The sequence below is a fragment of the Phoenix dactylifera genome, chromosome 3 (assembly GCF_051530095.1).
Source record: "Phoenix dactylifera cultivar Ajwa chromosome 3, Ajwa_hap1_PhDact_Kaust_v1.1, whole genome shotgun sequence".
In the NCBI taxonomy this organism is placed as follows: domain Eukaryota; kingdom Viridiplantae; phylum Streptophyta; class Magnoliopsida; order Arecales; family Arecaceae; genus Phoenix; species Phoenix dactylifera.
Window position 1 is genome coordinate 43,986,179 of NC_143192.1, and position 14,956 is coordinate 44,001,134.

At 39.6% G+C, this 14,956-nt stretch overlaps 2 protein-coding genes across 4 annotated transcripts; both read left to right on the forward strand.

Moving 5' to 3' along the window:
- Positions 1-590: 590 nt before the first annotated feature.
- LOC103719457 (transcription factor bHLH155-like) lies at positions 591-8,790 on the forward strand. 3 transcript variants are annotated; one of them, XM_008808708.4, is made up of 11 exons: positions 591-1,144; positions 2,073-2,162; positions 2,602-2,710; positions 3,206-3,247; positions 3,641-3,700; positions 5,470-6,967; positions 7,061-7,308; positions 7,393-7,494; positions 7,617-7,769; positions 7,900-8,025; positions 8,113-8,790. In XM_008808708.4, the coding sequence occupies exons 1-11, from the start codon at positions 1,044-1,046 to the stop codon at positions 8,293-8,295; spliced, it is 2,712 nt and encodes a 903-aa protein (XP_008806930.3). In that variant the 5' UTR covers positions 591-1,043; the 3' UTR covers positions 8,296-8,790. The 3 variants fall into 3 exon arrangements, with proteins under 3 accessions (XP_008806930.3, XP_008806929.3, XP_088574690.1); XM_008808707.4 differs by having other exon boundaries at positions 5,470-7,308; XM_088718564.2 differs by lacking the exon at positions 591-1,144 and adding an exon at positions 1,489-1,616 and having other exon boundaries at positions 5,470-7,308.
- APC8 (anaphase-promoting complex subunit 8) lies at positions 8,456-14,943 on the forward strand. Its single transcript, XM_008808709.5, has 5 exons — positions 8,456-9,635; positions 10,480-10,669; positions 10,740-11,136; positions 12,812-14,062; positions 14,252-14,943. The coding sequence occupies exons 2-5, from the start codon at positions 10,584-10,586 to the stop codon at positions 14,339-14,341; spliced, it is 1,824 nt and encodes a 607-aa protein (XP_008806931.4). The 5' UTR covers positions 8,456-9,635; positions 10,480-10,583; the 3' UTR covers positions 14,342-14,943.
- Positions 14,944-14,956: the final 13 nt, after the last annotated feature.

Consider the following 14,956-nt stretch of genomic DNA (forward strand, 5'->3'; position numbering starts at 1 on the left):
TTTAATTATCAAATAATAGAAAAATTGGATTCTGCCATCTTCTCCTAATTATTCTCTTATAATTTTTTTTTTTGTCATCTTCTCAGCAACCAAAATCGAGATTTACTTCTTACACATTATTAAATGTTGGCATATAAATAATATATATGGGTACATAAATAGAGAGAGTGAGACTTGGCTATACTCGAATGAATCTCTACTCAAATTCGATCAGATATATATAAAATAATTAGATTCTATATCAATGATCAAAATTGCTGAATATCACCTATTATCTCTAATTTTTTTGTATATCAAAAATTATATAATTTAAAAAAATTTAATTTATACATCAAATAATTTGATATAGATTAGGAGTGTCTAAATTATATAATTTTGGTACGTAAGCAGTGAAAAAAGCCCTCTCTCTCTCTCTCTCTCTCTCTCTCTATATATATATATATATATATATATATATATATATATATATATATAACCAAAAGTGAACCCTGCTTGAGCTACCGCCTACTCCCGGTCATCAACCTGCAGCGCCGGGAGAGATTCTTGTCCGAGAAATTGTATTCACTCATTTACCCTCCACCTTAATAACCGAAGATCCTATTATCTCTCTCTCTCTCTCTCAATTATTATGAAATCTCTATTTAAACGAAAAATAGGTAGCCCAAAAACTGCCCCTCGCCGCTCCCCGGGAAACCGCTCTCCGGCTGGAGACCCCGACCGCGCGAAAAAATCGCCGATCTTTCCACCTCGCCGTAGTTCTTTTCGCGCCCCCTATACATAACTACCAACCTCTCCCTCCCTCGGCCCGGTCTCTCGTAACGGGAAAACACCATTGTGTCCGAACCCGGTCTGCCGGCAGCTACAGACCGCCCACCGTGGGAGCTGGCGAGGTAGAGTCCTCGGCAAGGGGCTAGGGTTTCTCTCCTCCTCCTCCTCCTTCTCTTCCTCCTCCTACTCCTCCTCCTCCTCCTCCTCCTCTCTCTCTAGTGTTTGCTCTGGTCTCTCCTCTGACGCTGCCTCGAGATTCGTGTGCGGAGGGAGTGATGGCGCCGGCGCCGCAGCCGAGAGGGGTGCTCGGCGGGCTGTGCACCGGGGGAGTGTGGTCGTACGGGGTTCTCTGGCGCGTGGATCGCTGCGATCCCCGGTAACGGTCGGCCTTGATCTGCTTGTTTGTTTGTCTTTATTCGTTGATTTTTATGCACGGCGTTTTCTTGGAAGGATTTGTTTTTTTTTTTTCTTTGAGTTTTTTTTGTTTTGGGAATCTTTTGGACTCTTGTGTTTCCTCTGTGATGTGGGCTTTCATGGATTTGTTTTTTAGTTGAGTTTCTATGTCTTTATGCTCCTCTTTGTTCGCTGTTTTTTTTTTTCCTTCCCTTTTGTTAAATTTTAAAGCATGGCATAAATTTGATGGTAAGTAGTTCGGAAGTAAAAATTACTCCTTTTTAACGTCCTAGTATCTATATTTTCTTATTTATTTATATATTAATACTTTTTTTTTTACATTAGTGAGTGTGATGGTTTTGCGATCGATGGTTATAGGAGGATATTCTTTATTCCATGGATATATGAAGGGTTCTAGCAAATAACGGGTGCCCTTTCTTGGACAATATGTTGAGGTCCGAGTAGAACTTTTATTGAATCACTTTTCTCTTTTACTACAATCGAAAAATTTTAATTTTGATAACTTTGTTTCCCTCCTTCCCTTTTTTGGTACACTTTTTTTTTTTGAAACGTAGCCATTTTTCTCATAAAAATGCTATTTTAATGCAAAGTGAAGAACACCATAATGCTCTAATGCCATCAATTCCATCAGTTTTTGCCTCTTTAAAACATGGGTTGTTGAATTGATGAAGGATGCTACTCTAATGACTTATTGTGAGTGCTGATTTATATATTAATATCCTAAATTTGAGCATCAGTTCCTCAATTTCATAGCTGAGGATGGAATTCTGTTTGCCTGATCTCTTTGAAATTTTCTGATCCAGTGGGCTAGAGAATGCCACGATGGATTTAATTTGTATTGTAGTACTGAGATAATCACTTTGACTAATATTGGGACTTCTCGGTACTAGGTTGCTGATGGTGGAGGATTGCTACTATGAAGAGCGGGTTCGAGGAGTGCTTGACAAGATACTTAATCAGGTCCACATGGTTGGAGAAGGGTAAGATCAGCATAGTTTGGTGGCTTATTCTATATGTTAGGCTTTTCTCAGGCCTAAAATTGTTTTGAGTGTCTTTGATAATTCTACTTACTCTTTTCAAATCGAATTTGTGGATCTTTAACTGGTAAAAAATTGAACTAATGTGCAGGATGAGCACATAATTTTATCATTTATCTGCAGTATGCAGTGAACTTTCTGAGACAAACCGTAGTTTATTTTGCAGCTGATATATAGGCAAACTTTCTCTTCTTGTAGTTTATTGAATTTTTGGCCTGAGTGCCTCTTTCTGGTCATGCTTGTTTATATTTTATCTAATTATGGAGATATTTTGTTTGTTTATGAATCTAGCTTTGAGAATGTGTCCAAGTTCTTTTTTTTTTTAAATAATAATTAAGTGGCTGCTTTTTATTTGAAAGGCTAAGTTGTCTTTTTTGATCAGAATCATTGGAGGGGCAGTTATAAGTGGGAAGCATCAGTGGATCTATTCTGATATTTATGGTATAGATTTGAGCCCGACCAACTCTACTGACAATCCAGACGTATTTCAGGTACAGTTAGACGTGTCTTCTTTTTCTCCAGCAGCATACAATGGACCTTTGAGAAGATTATTACACTTTATTTTTGTCCAGCCTTTAAGATATCTCTGTTGATGGCAGCTTTTGAAAAAAATCGAGTGAGACAATGCATACAGTTACATAAATAAATTTCTAATATATTAAATAAATATCATTTTCTTGGTAGTCTTAATTTATTTTGAAGTTTCCATTATATTAAGAAAAAGATTTTTAAACAAACAAAAAAGATGATTTGTGTGACTGTAAATATATAGCTTTTTTAGACTTAATGCTAATTTTGTAATGTATATCCTTGTGCTACTTTATTAGTTATCACTGGTTGTCTAAATGAACTTTTCTAGTACCTTTTTCGTAATATTCTATCATTCCTTCTTGCTTTGCTACATTATTGGAGCTTGTTAAATGTCTCATAATGGTCTGTGCACATTATACTGCATTTAGTTATCTGACTAAAGTTGTCTTTTTCAGAGTAATGCGGAGTGGCAACATCAGTTTACTGCCGGAATTAAGGTTTGTGTTATTTATGTGCTCTTTTGTCCGTGCCCAGGCACATGCATGCATACAGCCTTGTTTTTTAATATTGACTTGTCAAATTTGAATAAAGATTATGAGCTCTAAACAAGGTATGCCGTCTCTGTACCGGACCCCGTACCAGTGCCATCCTATCACTGTGTAGTTATGCCTGGTATAGAGGCCGGTTCGGTGTACTGAATGTTGGTATGCTCTCCATACAATGTACTGGTATGATTACGGTATGCTCCATACATCCTGGTTCGATGTAGTATGGCATACCATGGCTCTAAAGATTATGAGATCCAAATTCCTTATCAATACACTTGCCAAATAAATCTTTGATGCCAAGCCGCATAATTTTGCCACTGAAAATAACTCTCCATCTTGCAGACTATTGTCATCATTTCTCTGCCATCACTAGGTGTGGCTCAGTTTGGTTCCCCTGAGAAGGTTAGTAATTGAAACTCCTATATACTGGCAATGCTGCCTTTGTACAGTGTAGACTGCCAATTACTTAGTCTCAAAACTTAACATTTGTTATCATAATCAGGTTAAAAGAGTAGTTATCTTAATCATGTTGTCTTGCTTGAAAAAAGTTAAAGAGGTTCGGGGTGCATTAATACAGACAGAATCATTACTCCTTGATTCACTGATTTGCACTTCTCACCATACATGGTGTAATGAATGGTCACCTTTTATCGAACAAAGAAAAGAAAAAAAAATACCTATCATATTATGCAATTCATATCTTTATTCAGTCCATAGATATTCTGCTTAGAATGGCACAACTTCTTTGACTCTTGCCCCTGCATGCACACCCACCCACCTCCCAACCATCAGACTCCCCTCTTCAATTAAACAATAATGATCATTCATTTATTCTATTAGCATGACCTAGCTTTAGCAGACTTGTTACATTAATTGTTTATTCATTTTATGCCCCCTAGACTATGAGTCCATAAACTTGAAACAAATTGGAAAATTTTAACAATCTTAGATAATTTCTGAAAGGACTGTTTGCTCTCTTGCACCTGAATCAACTTGTGGAGCCTTTTATTTGTTTGGGTCAACTGCAAGTCAAGGTTCCAGTTAACTTATTACCTGGTTTACTTAAGTTATGTAGACAATGAATTACACAAGGTGTTTAAAGCACTGCACTGAACACCTGAATATGATGTGACATGGGGGTAGCATGACTTATTGTTTCAAAGCTAGAGTGCCCTAAAGACAGTAGTGTGCCGAACAGGTGGCGTAAACATATATAGTGTCGCATCTGAGAATCCACAAGTTCCAAACTTTCAGTCTCGAACAATGTTACTCAGAGGACATGAAATTTACCTTACATAATACAACTACTGAACACTTCTGTAACATGGAACAACTTTTCATAAAAAATTTAAGCTTTAGCTTTTAATAATTTTTCTTGCCTTTGAGAATTGAAAATTGATATGAAATAAAGGGCATCTTGTCCTTATATGTCAATGATGAACTTAAATGAAGAGCTAAGAATTAAGTGGCAGATTAGTATAGGATGGGACAAGAGTTTTCTTTGATTGATGACCCTACACAGGAAGAACTGGTGACTTGAATCTTTGCCTATTTTCTGTATCTTCAATTATAGGACATCCATAGCAGCATGCTCAAATCTTGAAAACAATGCAGATTGTGAACATATGGTGATAATGTACATGGATCTTGGTTCAGTTTGTGGTCCAGTTTCTTGCCAGTTGCAAATTTGCATGTATGGAGATCAGAGTTTTCATGGATAAATGCCTAGCATCAAATCCCATCACCCTTTCCTCATTTTAGGAAAATGTGTTACATGAGTTTCTACAGTGTCATTCCTCTAGAAAAACTATCTTAATCCGCAGGATTGCAGCCTCCTTCATCGGAATTACCTGCTTGCCTTTCCTTTATTAAAGCATGCTGGATGATTGTCATGCATGGGCTTAAGATGGTCTTGTCTTCAACTCAAATAGCTGTTTAGAAGCTAATTGATTACAGCCATGAAGAAATCGTAATAAACTGATAAACATTGTTGATGTATCAAATTATTTGGTATTAATCAATGAATGTTTTTTTTTATCTTGCATTCATTTAAACATGCTACGAAAAATTGAATTACTTGAGCTATTGCCATATCTGACCACAATGTGTCCATATTTCATCTATGTGTATGTACTATGTAGAACTTACTATTCACTCATTTTTTCCACCAGATTCCAGAAAATTTGGAGTTTGTAAATCAAGTTAAGCATTCATTGGAGCAGGTGGAAAACATAGTGGGCCTTCTTCCACATGGAGTAGCCCATAAAGCTTTGACAACTCATGATGAGAATGCAGCATCTGCCTCTGCAAATTCTTCAGGAACTGCTTGCAACTGTTATGACAACACCAATTCCTTGCATGGAGACATAAGAGAAAAGTGTATGACAAACACTGAACCTCTGAGAGGACCTGTGCAGTTTCCAAGTATTTTCTCTCAGGGATCTTACCATGGCTTCACATCTCATAGTGGGAGCATGAATCCTATAGTATCCATGCTAGGAGTTGCCGTTTCTGAAAGTTCCTGCGACCGATTTCAGAAAATACCCTCTGTCAGCAGGAATTCCTCATTTCACCGTGCAAACCAATATCCTGCAGCCAGTGCTGAAGCTCAAGTACTACTGTACCCTAACTTACAGTTTCAGTCTGATTCTTATTTTCCCAACGATTCAGTTGCTACCAACTTGAATGCATATACCTGGGCCAAGGGAATTGCAGATCTTGCAGTGGAGCAGAGACTGTTATCTGGGATGGGGATGCAGGGGTTTTCTAGCTTGTTTCCTACTAGTTCATATCTTTCCGTTCCTCAGGTGAATGCACTTCGTCAAGTTTATGGAGACTCCTCTTCATCTTGTAGCACATATAGATCGTGGGATACGGTGCCTGGGTCAAGATCTTCTGAGATAAGCAAAACTTGCACGAATGGTGCAGAGAAGTTGCTAGAACTCGGACATTCATCTTTGTCATCTTTGACAGTGGGTGGTCTATCCGGTGCCAAATCCTTTTGCCAGGAACTTGCAGATACTTTTGTCACTTTACAAGACATGACAACTGAAAATTCTCCATTGCTTCATTCAGAGAATGATTCCTTAAATGATCTAAATCATCTGAATGATCAACCCCCAGAGCGGGCCTCTGACCGGTCTGTCAAAATGAATGAAACTCCGCTAGGTGCCAGTTCTGTATCAGCTTGTTTGGCTGAACTTGATGGGAGTGGCTGCACTCCAGTGACTGGATTACAAATTATGCCAGTTAAGAACTCCACTGCAGCACAATTGAACTCTATGGGCACAGGAAATGGTGGGAAAGAGAGCTCTTCAATTACACCCACTCAACCTCTTTCCGATAATGACCTGTTTGACGGAATGGAATTGGATCTGAGCCCAAGCATTCTTGTGCAGGAATGCTGGGATGACATAATAATGCCAGTAGGCAGTGGCAGTTGTTCAAACTTGAGTGCTAATGTCTCAGAATGCATATCAGAGTTGGACATGGGCTCCACGGCAGGTGCTGAAAAAGGACTGTTCTCAGACTCTGGTCTTGAACAATTATTGGATGCCATAGTTGGTGAGAGTGGTAATAAAGCTTCTACTCATAATTCTGCGGCTATTAATGTCGATCCTATTGCCAGTCTTGATTCAAAGCATAAGTTTTCTACAATTACTAGAGTAGGTGGGCCTTCACTGTACACAAATCAGGTTGCGCTGGCAGGTCTTCCTTCCACAGGTACTATATCTGATGTGCTGTTACCTCATTGTAACTCAGAGAAGATCATGCATGGATCACCAAAAGAGCCACTTTCAGAATCCCGTGTCAGTTCGTGGATTGATGACAGTTGCAGTATGAATGCTGGGAGTGCTATGGTCAATCAGCCAAAGAAGCCTGAAGAAGCTGTCAAGGTTGTCAAGAAAAGGGCACGACCTGGGGAAAGCACACGGCCAAGGCCAAAAGATCGCCAGCAAATACAAGACCGTGTAAAGGAGCTACGAGAGATCGTGCCAAATGGTGCAAAGGTATTCATCCAAACTTCTGCTTCAGATGCTTGCTCTGGCTATTACTGCATGCTGTGTTTACCTTGTTTTAATTGAATGTAACAGTGTAGCATTGATGCTTTGTTGGACCGCACCATAAAACACATGCTCTTTTTGCAAAGCGTAACGAAATATGCAGACAAAATCAAGCAAGCTGATGAGCCAAAGGTACATACATCACTTTTTAGTCGTTAGTTTTTACTTTTGTCCTTCAGACATGCTTCTTGACAAGCATTGGATCAATATTGATTTGCTTTCGATTTTCTTTCCTTTTATGTGAATATATATAGATGATCGGTGAGGAGAGTGGCGTCGTTTTAAAAGACAATTCAAATGGTGGCAGTAGCGGTGGTGCGACCTGGGCATATGAAGTTGCAGGACAAACCATGGTCTGCCCAATAATAGTCGAGGACCTCACCCCCCCTGGTCAGATGCTAGTTGAGGTAAAATACAGCCCTTTTTTTATTTTAATGCTGTAGATACATTCATATGAAGAGAATGAATGGTGCAAATTTAAGATGCACCATTCTTTTTATCATCCGATTTAAGATGCCCCATTCATTCTCTTCGCAGATGCTTTGCGAAGAACGTGGGTTCTTTCTTGAGATAGCAGACATCATTCGTGGATTTGGGTTGACTATCTTGAAAGGAGTGATGGAAATTCATGACAGTAAGATCTGGGCACGTTTTTTAGTTGAGGTAGGGATGCAAAAAAGAGAACTTTCTGCTAAAATGCTTAGATCATTTTATCTGTTTCTTAGATAGATCGCTTTGATTTCATTGCAGGCTAACAGAGGTGTGACCAGGATGGATATATTTCTCTCCCTTGTTCAACTTTTGCAACAAACTAGCAGTGCTCGGTCTAGCGACCAGCCGGCTAAGGTTATTGACAAAGGGGCTCCCACATTCACTAATTATCAGCAATCTCCGGTGTCAATTCCCATTAGTCTGGAAGACAGATTGCACTGATCTAAGCATGGTATCATCTCAAGAAATGCCTTGGTAGGTCATGTGTTCCAATTGATGGCATTCTAGACTCAAGGAATCGATGTCCACCGAGACAGTAAATGGAGGTGTCTGGTCGTGCATTGCAGATGAACATGTCCATTCCTGGATAAGAATGCGACCTGCAGCAGCGACAGTGGGAGATGGAATAGAGCTTGCCATATATTTGAGAAGTACATCATCAGAGGAACGGTCAGTCTACTTTAGATGTATAGTTTCCCTACAGAATGAAATAATCAGAAGAATCCGTGCAGGGAAACATGAGTTCAAGGCAAGAGGAATTGGCTCTGGTGCATAAGCTTAGCCAGGGGAATGTGTTTATAATTGTCTTTTAACCATGTAGAGCTGTTGATATTTGGACGTTTTGGTTCTCTGTCTAACCTGTTTATATGGAATCGATGCTTTTGACCTGATCACTGGTTCAACCTGTCTTCATTTATCGATCTCTTTCTATTTAAAGATTTTCTTAGGCAAGGCAGCAGGAAATTATATTCAGTGCTCTGATGTTATTGATGGCAATAATGTACCAAAGCCAATTTTGCTATTCCAATTTGAGGGGGAAAAACATTTTTCAATCTAGAATTCTAGATACATGTTTTGAGATGGCCGTATTTTGTGAATGAACAAGGATCTTAAGAGTGAGATGAGCACGACCAGAGTTTCCTCCCCCATCCTCTGAGGTGGCGTCGTATCATTCCTCGACTAATGTGGTCGCATTGATCTTGGCTACGAGGGCCCTCTTTTACATCGTTTAACAATCACTATGGCAATGCAAGAGTGCGAGAGAGGCTAGATAGGGTTCTGGCTACAGGTGGACTGGATGGAGACGAATCCGAAATCTAAATTGTCTCATATACATAGATTTGCTTCTGACCACTGTCCTAAACTACTAACATCTTCAACCGAGTTCTCTAGAAAGCCTACTTTTAGGCTTGAGAAGTTTTGGCTTTCTTATGAAGGAATAACCGAGGTGGTCAGATGTACATGGAAATACAGAGAGAACCATTCACCTGGTGTAAGGGTCTCTATACTTCTCAAACTAATCAGGAATGCCCTTAGAAAATGGAACAATGAAAAAGTTGGAAACATTTTCAGAAAGCATCTGAACTAGAAGGTGAAATTTTCCTACTCCATACGCTCTAGGAGGATAAATGAGAACCAAGCCACTTAGAACAAAGATTCTCAATTTTGAAGGCCTCAATCATTTTTCTACATGATACCACAAAAGATGGATGATGAACAATTTCTCGAGCGCGGTAACAAAGAATGCTGGAAGGCTAACCTTTTCAAGACCCATTCAACAGGTTAGTAGCTCTTCAAACTCAACTCTGCCTTCAGAAAGCAATCTGATTTTTTTTTTTTTAAAGAACAACATTTTTAGAAGTTTAGACCTTGTAAATCTTAATCCTATTCCAAAACGGAAAATAATCAACTCTCTTTTCCAACTTTTCAATACCCATAATAACCCTATCCTATTAAAATATTGAAACTATGATAGACTACTTAGGCAAATAGATCCAACAGTTCTGGTTCATAGAAAGAGGAATCCGCATGCAACTTAAAAGCTTATCTAAGTTAAGAATGCAATGTAACAAACAAGTGTATATAATTTTATCAACTATATATATTAATGTCTAATTCATGCTTACATTTTCTTAAAACTTATCCGATATGCGGGCGATAACTCTAGCAACCTCATCTATTTGCAGGTGCATTATTGCCCTAGCACCAAAATCATTAACTTACGGAAAAGCCAAGAAAATAACCACATTGATGGAACAAATCAAAACAACCTTTCAATTTTACACACTCTATGTTTAAATTTCATGGATACCGACACGAAATAGAATATAATCGTAAACTTATAAGCTATTGATCTTTCAATGTAGCCCAACTATAGTTAATTCAAATTCAATACGAAAACACAAAAAGTAAGGACATAGCCACATGTTAGAACAATTCTATAAGAATATCTATAAGTTATCATATTTCATATCACAGCTGGTGGAAAAGGATGTAAATCTGGTCATATTATTTTGTTTTTTTTTTCATTTTACATGTGTATAATTGTGTATTTCACAAATGCACACAGTCTCAATGATGGGCGAAGGCCCAAATGGCTCTCTTGACCTTTGTTCCCCTTCACAGTTTCTAAGCGGCCAGCTGATACCATACTATATATAGCCAAACCATCATTTCAATTTTAGCTTTTGCCGCTCTCTCCCTAGAAACCCAAACCCTCCGCCGAAGAGATGGCATCAAGAGAGACCTGTCGCTGCGAGCTCCGCGCCGCGATCCGCCAGCTCGGCGATCGCTGCCTCTACTCCGCGGCGAAATGGTATTTTGCTCTCTCTATACCCCCGCCTCTCTCTTCGTCTCCCTTCTCCTCACCTTATTCTCCTCCGCAGGGCAGCAGAACTCCTCGTCGGCATCGAGCCCGACGCCCTGCCCTCTTCCTCCTCCTCCGCCGCCTCCGCCTCCGTCTCCTCACGCGCCACCCCGTCCACCTCCAGCGCCTCCCGCCTTCTCCTCCCCCACCACCGCGACGGATCCAGCTTCCGCCGGCGGCTCCGTGCCGGCGGCGCCCCGGACGTCACCGCCACGCCCATCGCCGGCGTCTCCTACGTCAGCACCCCCATTCCGGACGACGATGGGATCGATGGCGTCGGCGGTGGCCCCGCCGGGGATTGCTACCTCCTCGCCAAGTCCTACTTCGACTGCCGCGAGTACCGGCGGGCTGCACACGCCCTCAGAGGTCAGACGGGGCGGAAGCATGTCTTCCTCCGGTGCTACGCTCTCTATATGGTAACGGTGCTCGTAGATGCCCTTCTTATTACTAGTTTAGTTTATTTCCCTTCTATTTGCAGTTCTTCTTGGATGGCTTTATCGTCTATTCCGAGTGCTGTTCGACGAAATGCATCTGTTAAAAGGATTAGCGTGTGCAAAAAAAAAATTTAATAACACTATTTCTAATAGTTGATGAGAAATTATTATAATTGGTACTCGTTCTTGTTATGATGATCTGTAGTTACTATTTATTGAAGAGCATAGGAACTGTGCCTTCAAATGCCTTCTGGGTGATACAAACAGCAGACTGATTTAGTTCATTTCGGCAAGGTTGGACCGTCGTGTGAAGCATATTAGATCTATGATCTTAAGATGTGTGTATAACTCTATGCATGGTGATTACTTTCCCATTCATTGGTTGTGGTTCAACTTCTGTTTTTCTCATTTCTTCGCATACTCATCACTGGTAATTTAACCGTAGACTAGGGCAGAGTGCCTTTTCATGTATTCTGGTGATTGAACAATTTGCATTTTGAAGGTCTGGTGCACATATTAGATTGATCACTTACAAGGAATTCCATAAGCAAGATATAGATGAATCCAGATACTTGCTAAATAATAATTAGGTTATTGTACTCTATTGTTTTAATCACAAAGAATTGATGATTAATTTTTTATGAAATTACTATGAAGATTTTGGTCCAAATGATTTAGGAACCATAAGAATGCTCAGTGCTGCTGGAACCTACAAGCATTTATTGTTTGAGACTCACGATATCCTTTTTCTTTGAGGCACTCTTTATCATCGATCTCTTTTTGCCTCAACAGTCTCTGGCTGAAAATACTTCTAAGTTCAGCTTTGAGCCAGCCACCTTGTACACATTTGGCGTGCATAATAGATGCATCAAACTTTCTTCTTTCTTAAAGGTTTCTTTGTTAAATAATTGTATTTGACAATCTTATTGAGCATCTAAGTTTTAGTGCATGGAATATTCACTTTCTTTAGGGGACATCCCTACATTTCTTGCTCTTCTTTCTAGACATCCCTTTTGTTCATACTTTGTGTTTTCAAGATTTCTTTCCTTCTCCACCACTTAGGTTTCATCTTAGCATATTTTCAGTAGATCAACATGTATATAGTTCATGCTGCCAATGCTTGGCACACATTGGCACAGCAGGCGTGCCCAGCATTGGCTTGCAGACAGAACCATGCTAATGCCTTGTGATTGTAAGGCATTGACACAGTATGCATCATGCCATAAAAACCATTCAGACTGGCACTTTAATCTATATTTGGATATCACATGTCCAGAGTCCTTTATTTCCAAATGAATAAATGTAGTTTCTAGCAACTAAACTGGACCTGAGGGTTATGTGTAGTTTTGGTACATTATGATGAGCATAATACTTAGTTTGAAGCTTGACTCTGCATTTACTTAGTGAGCATTGAGTTACAATTATCTGATAGTTTCAATTAGATTGATTATGTCCAACAGGTAAGGCCTTTTGGTTTTTAAAAATTGTTCCAAGATGCAGGATTATAGTTATCAGCAGAATCCTTTTACCAGTTTCTTTCAGGTCTTTCGGTTTATAAAGTAATTGCATTATTTTTTCATTTTCATTTGAATGCTGAATGATCCAAATCTCCCCCCCCCCTAAATTTTGATTTTGAATTTCTCTCTCTAAAATATAGGCGGGAGAAAAGCGAAAAGAAGAAGAGATGATAGAACTTGAGGGTTCCTTAGGCAAGTGCGATGCTGTGAACAGCGAATTGACTTCTTTAGAGAGAGAGTTATCCAAACTCCGCAGAACTGGTGCCATTGATTCCTTTGGTCTGTACTTGTATGGCATCATACTGAGAGATAAGGGTTGTGAGAACCTTGCTATTACTGTGCTTGTTGAATCTGTAAACAGCTACCCTTGGAACTGGAGTGCTTGGTCAGAACTTCAGTCTCTATGCACTACAACTGAAATTCTAAACAACCTAAATCTCAAAAATCACTGGATGAAAGATTTCTTTCTTGCTAGTGCATATCAAGAACTCAAGATGCATGAAGAAGCTTTGAAAAGATATGAATGTTTGATCGGTATTTTCCGGTTCAGCGATTACATCCAGGCTCAAATTGCAACAGCACACTATAATTTGAGGGAGCTCGATGAAGCTGAAGTGATCTTTGAAGAGCTCCTGAGGACTGACCCATATCGTGTGGATTCCATGGACGTTTACTCAAATTTACTTTATGCAAAAGAATGTTTCTCTGCTCTCAGTTTCCTTGCCCACAGGGTATTTTTGACTGACAAATATCGACCTGAGTCATGTTGCATTATTGCAAATTACTACAGTTTAAAAGGCCAGCATGAGAAATCTGTTTTGTACTTTAGAAGGGCACTTAAACTTAACAGAAAATACCTCTCAGCTTGGACTCTGATGGGTCATGAGTATGTCGAGATGAAAAATACCCCTGCTGCAATTGATGCCTATAGGAGGGCCGTTGATATAAATCCTCGGGACTACCGTGCCTGGTATGGTTTGGGGCAGACATATGAGATGATGAGCATGCCCTTCTATGCTCTTTATTATTTCCGGAAATCATCTTACTTGCAGCCTAATGATGCCCGGCTTTGGATTGCTATGGCTCAGTGCTATGAAAGTGCACCACTGCAAATGCATGAGGATGCAATTAAGTGTTACACTAGGGCTGCAAACAGTAATGACAGGGAAGGGATAGCGCTACATCAGCTTGCAAAGCTGCACAGTGTTCTTGGGCATTCTGAACGGGCTGCATTTTACTACAAGAAAGATTTGGATAGGATGGAAGCTGAAGAGAGGCAGGGGCCAAATATGATTGAAGCTCTACTTTTCCTTGCTAGACACTACAAAGCCGAGAAAAGATTCGAGGAAGCAGAGATCTATTGCACAAGGCTCTTGGATTATACTGGTCCTGTAAGTGGTCTCATCTTTAAGGGGAACTCTTACAAGATTTTCTTTTTTATGTTCTTCCCAAGAAATTTGTTCATATAAGAAAAATGAAGATAGTTTGCTTCCCTTATTTTAATAATTTGGCATTTTTTTCCTTTCACAGTTGCATCTCCTAGTCATAGTTTTCTTGTTTGGACCTACTCAATTTTGCAGGAAAGGGATACAGCAAGAAGTCTTCTTCAAGGACTGAAATCAGCTCAGCCTGGTTTTCCTTCAATGGATATTGAGCATTTTACTTCTTGAAAGTTCCAATTCGTGAATCTTTGAGAAATTGTGACAATGTGTCAGAAGAGAAGAGAATATCAATTAGGTAGTTTCATCATTACATGATATTCTGTTTTCCACAATCACTCATTGAAGAAGAAAAGCTATGACAAGCAAATTGAATCAGAAAGCAACACCTGAAGTAGTCATGCTCAGCACTAACGAAGTTATTAAAATGAGTTTCCAGAGATATTCCCACCTGATAAGCTTGAGGCCTAGATATCTGTACTGTAGGATTTGCTCTTAGTACTGCATTGTTAACGTCATCGAATTAAGCCTTGCCAAGCGGCTCCAAATGGCTGGAGATGTTATTTGCAGACGTGTTATGCTTTCATGAAGTTGCTGAAGCTTTGTAACAAGAAGCACCAATCGCCTGCATGGTGCCAGAACGAGCGTCAAAGGAATGATGCAGATGCCCAATTCCAATATCAGCATTGCAAAGACTCTTTCTGCTGGTTAGAGTGCCTGCAGGTGCATGTTTCTTGCTACCATTCCTTGTATTCAGCTTCGTGGTCCTCTTGTAATGATGAACCGTATTAATAATTTATCCAGACCTTTTATGCCCATCCATCATTTTCTTACCTCTTACTGTTG

Coding starts and splice junctions, on each gene's coding strand:
- LOC103719457 (XM_008808707.4), top strand. CDS start 1,044: ATGGCGCCGGCGCCGCAGCCGAGAGGGGTGCTCGGCGGGCTGTGCACC. Junction 1,145..2,072: donor GTGGATCGCTGCGATCCCCG/GTAACGGTCGGC, acceptor TCTCGGTACTAG/GTTGCTGATGGTGGAGGATT. Junction 7,770..7,899: donor CTGGTCAGATGCTAGTTGAG/GTAAAATACAGC, acceptor TTCTCTTCGCAG/ATGCTTTGCGAAGAACGTGG.
- APC8 (XM_008808709.5), top strand. CDS start 10,584: ATGGCATCAAGAGAGACCTGTCGCTGCGAGCTCCGCGCCGCGATCCGC. Junction 10,670..10,739: donor CTCTACTCCGCGGCGAAATG/GTATTTTGCTCT, acceptor TCTCCTCCGCAG/GGCAGCAGAACTCCTCGTCG. Junction 14,063..14,251: donor TCTTGGATTATACTGGTCCT/GTAAGTGGTCTC, acceptor TCAATTTTGCAG/GAAAGGGATACAGCAAGAAG.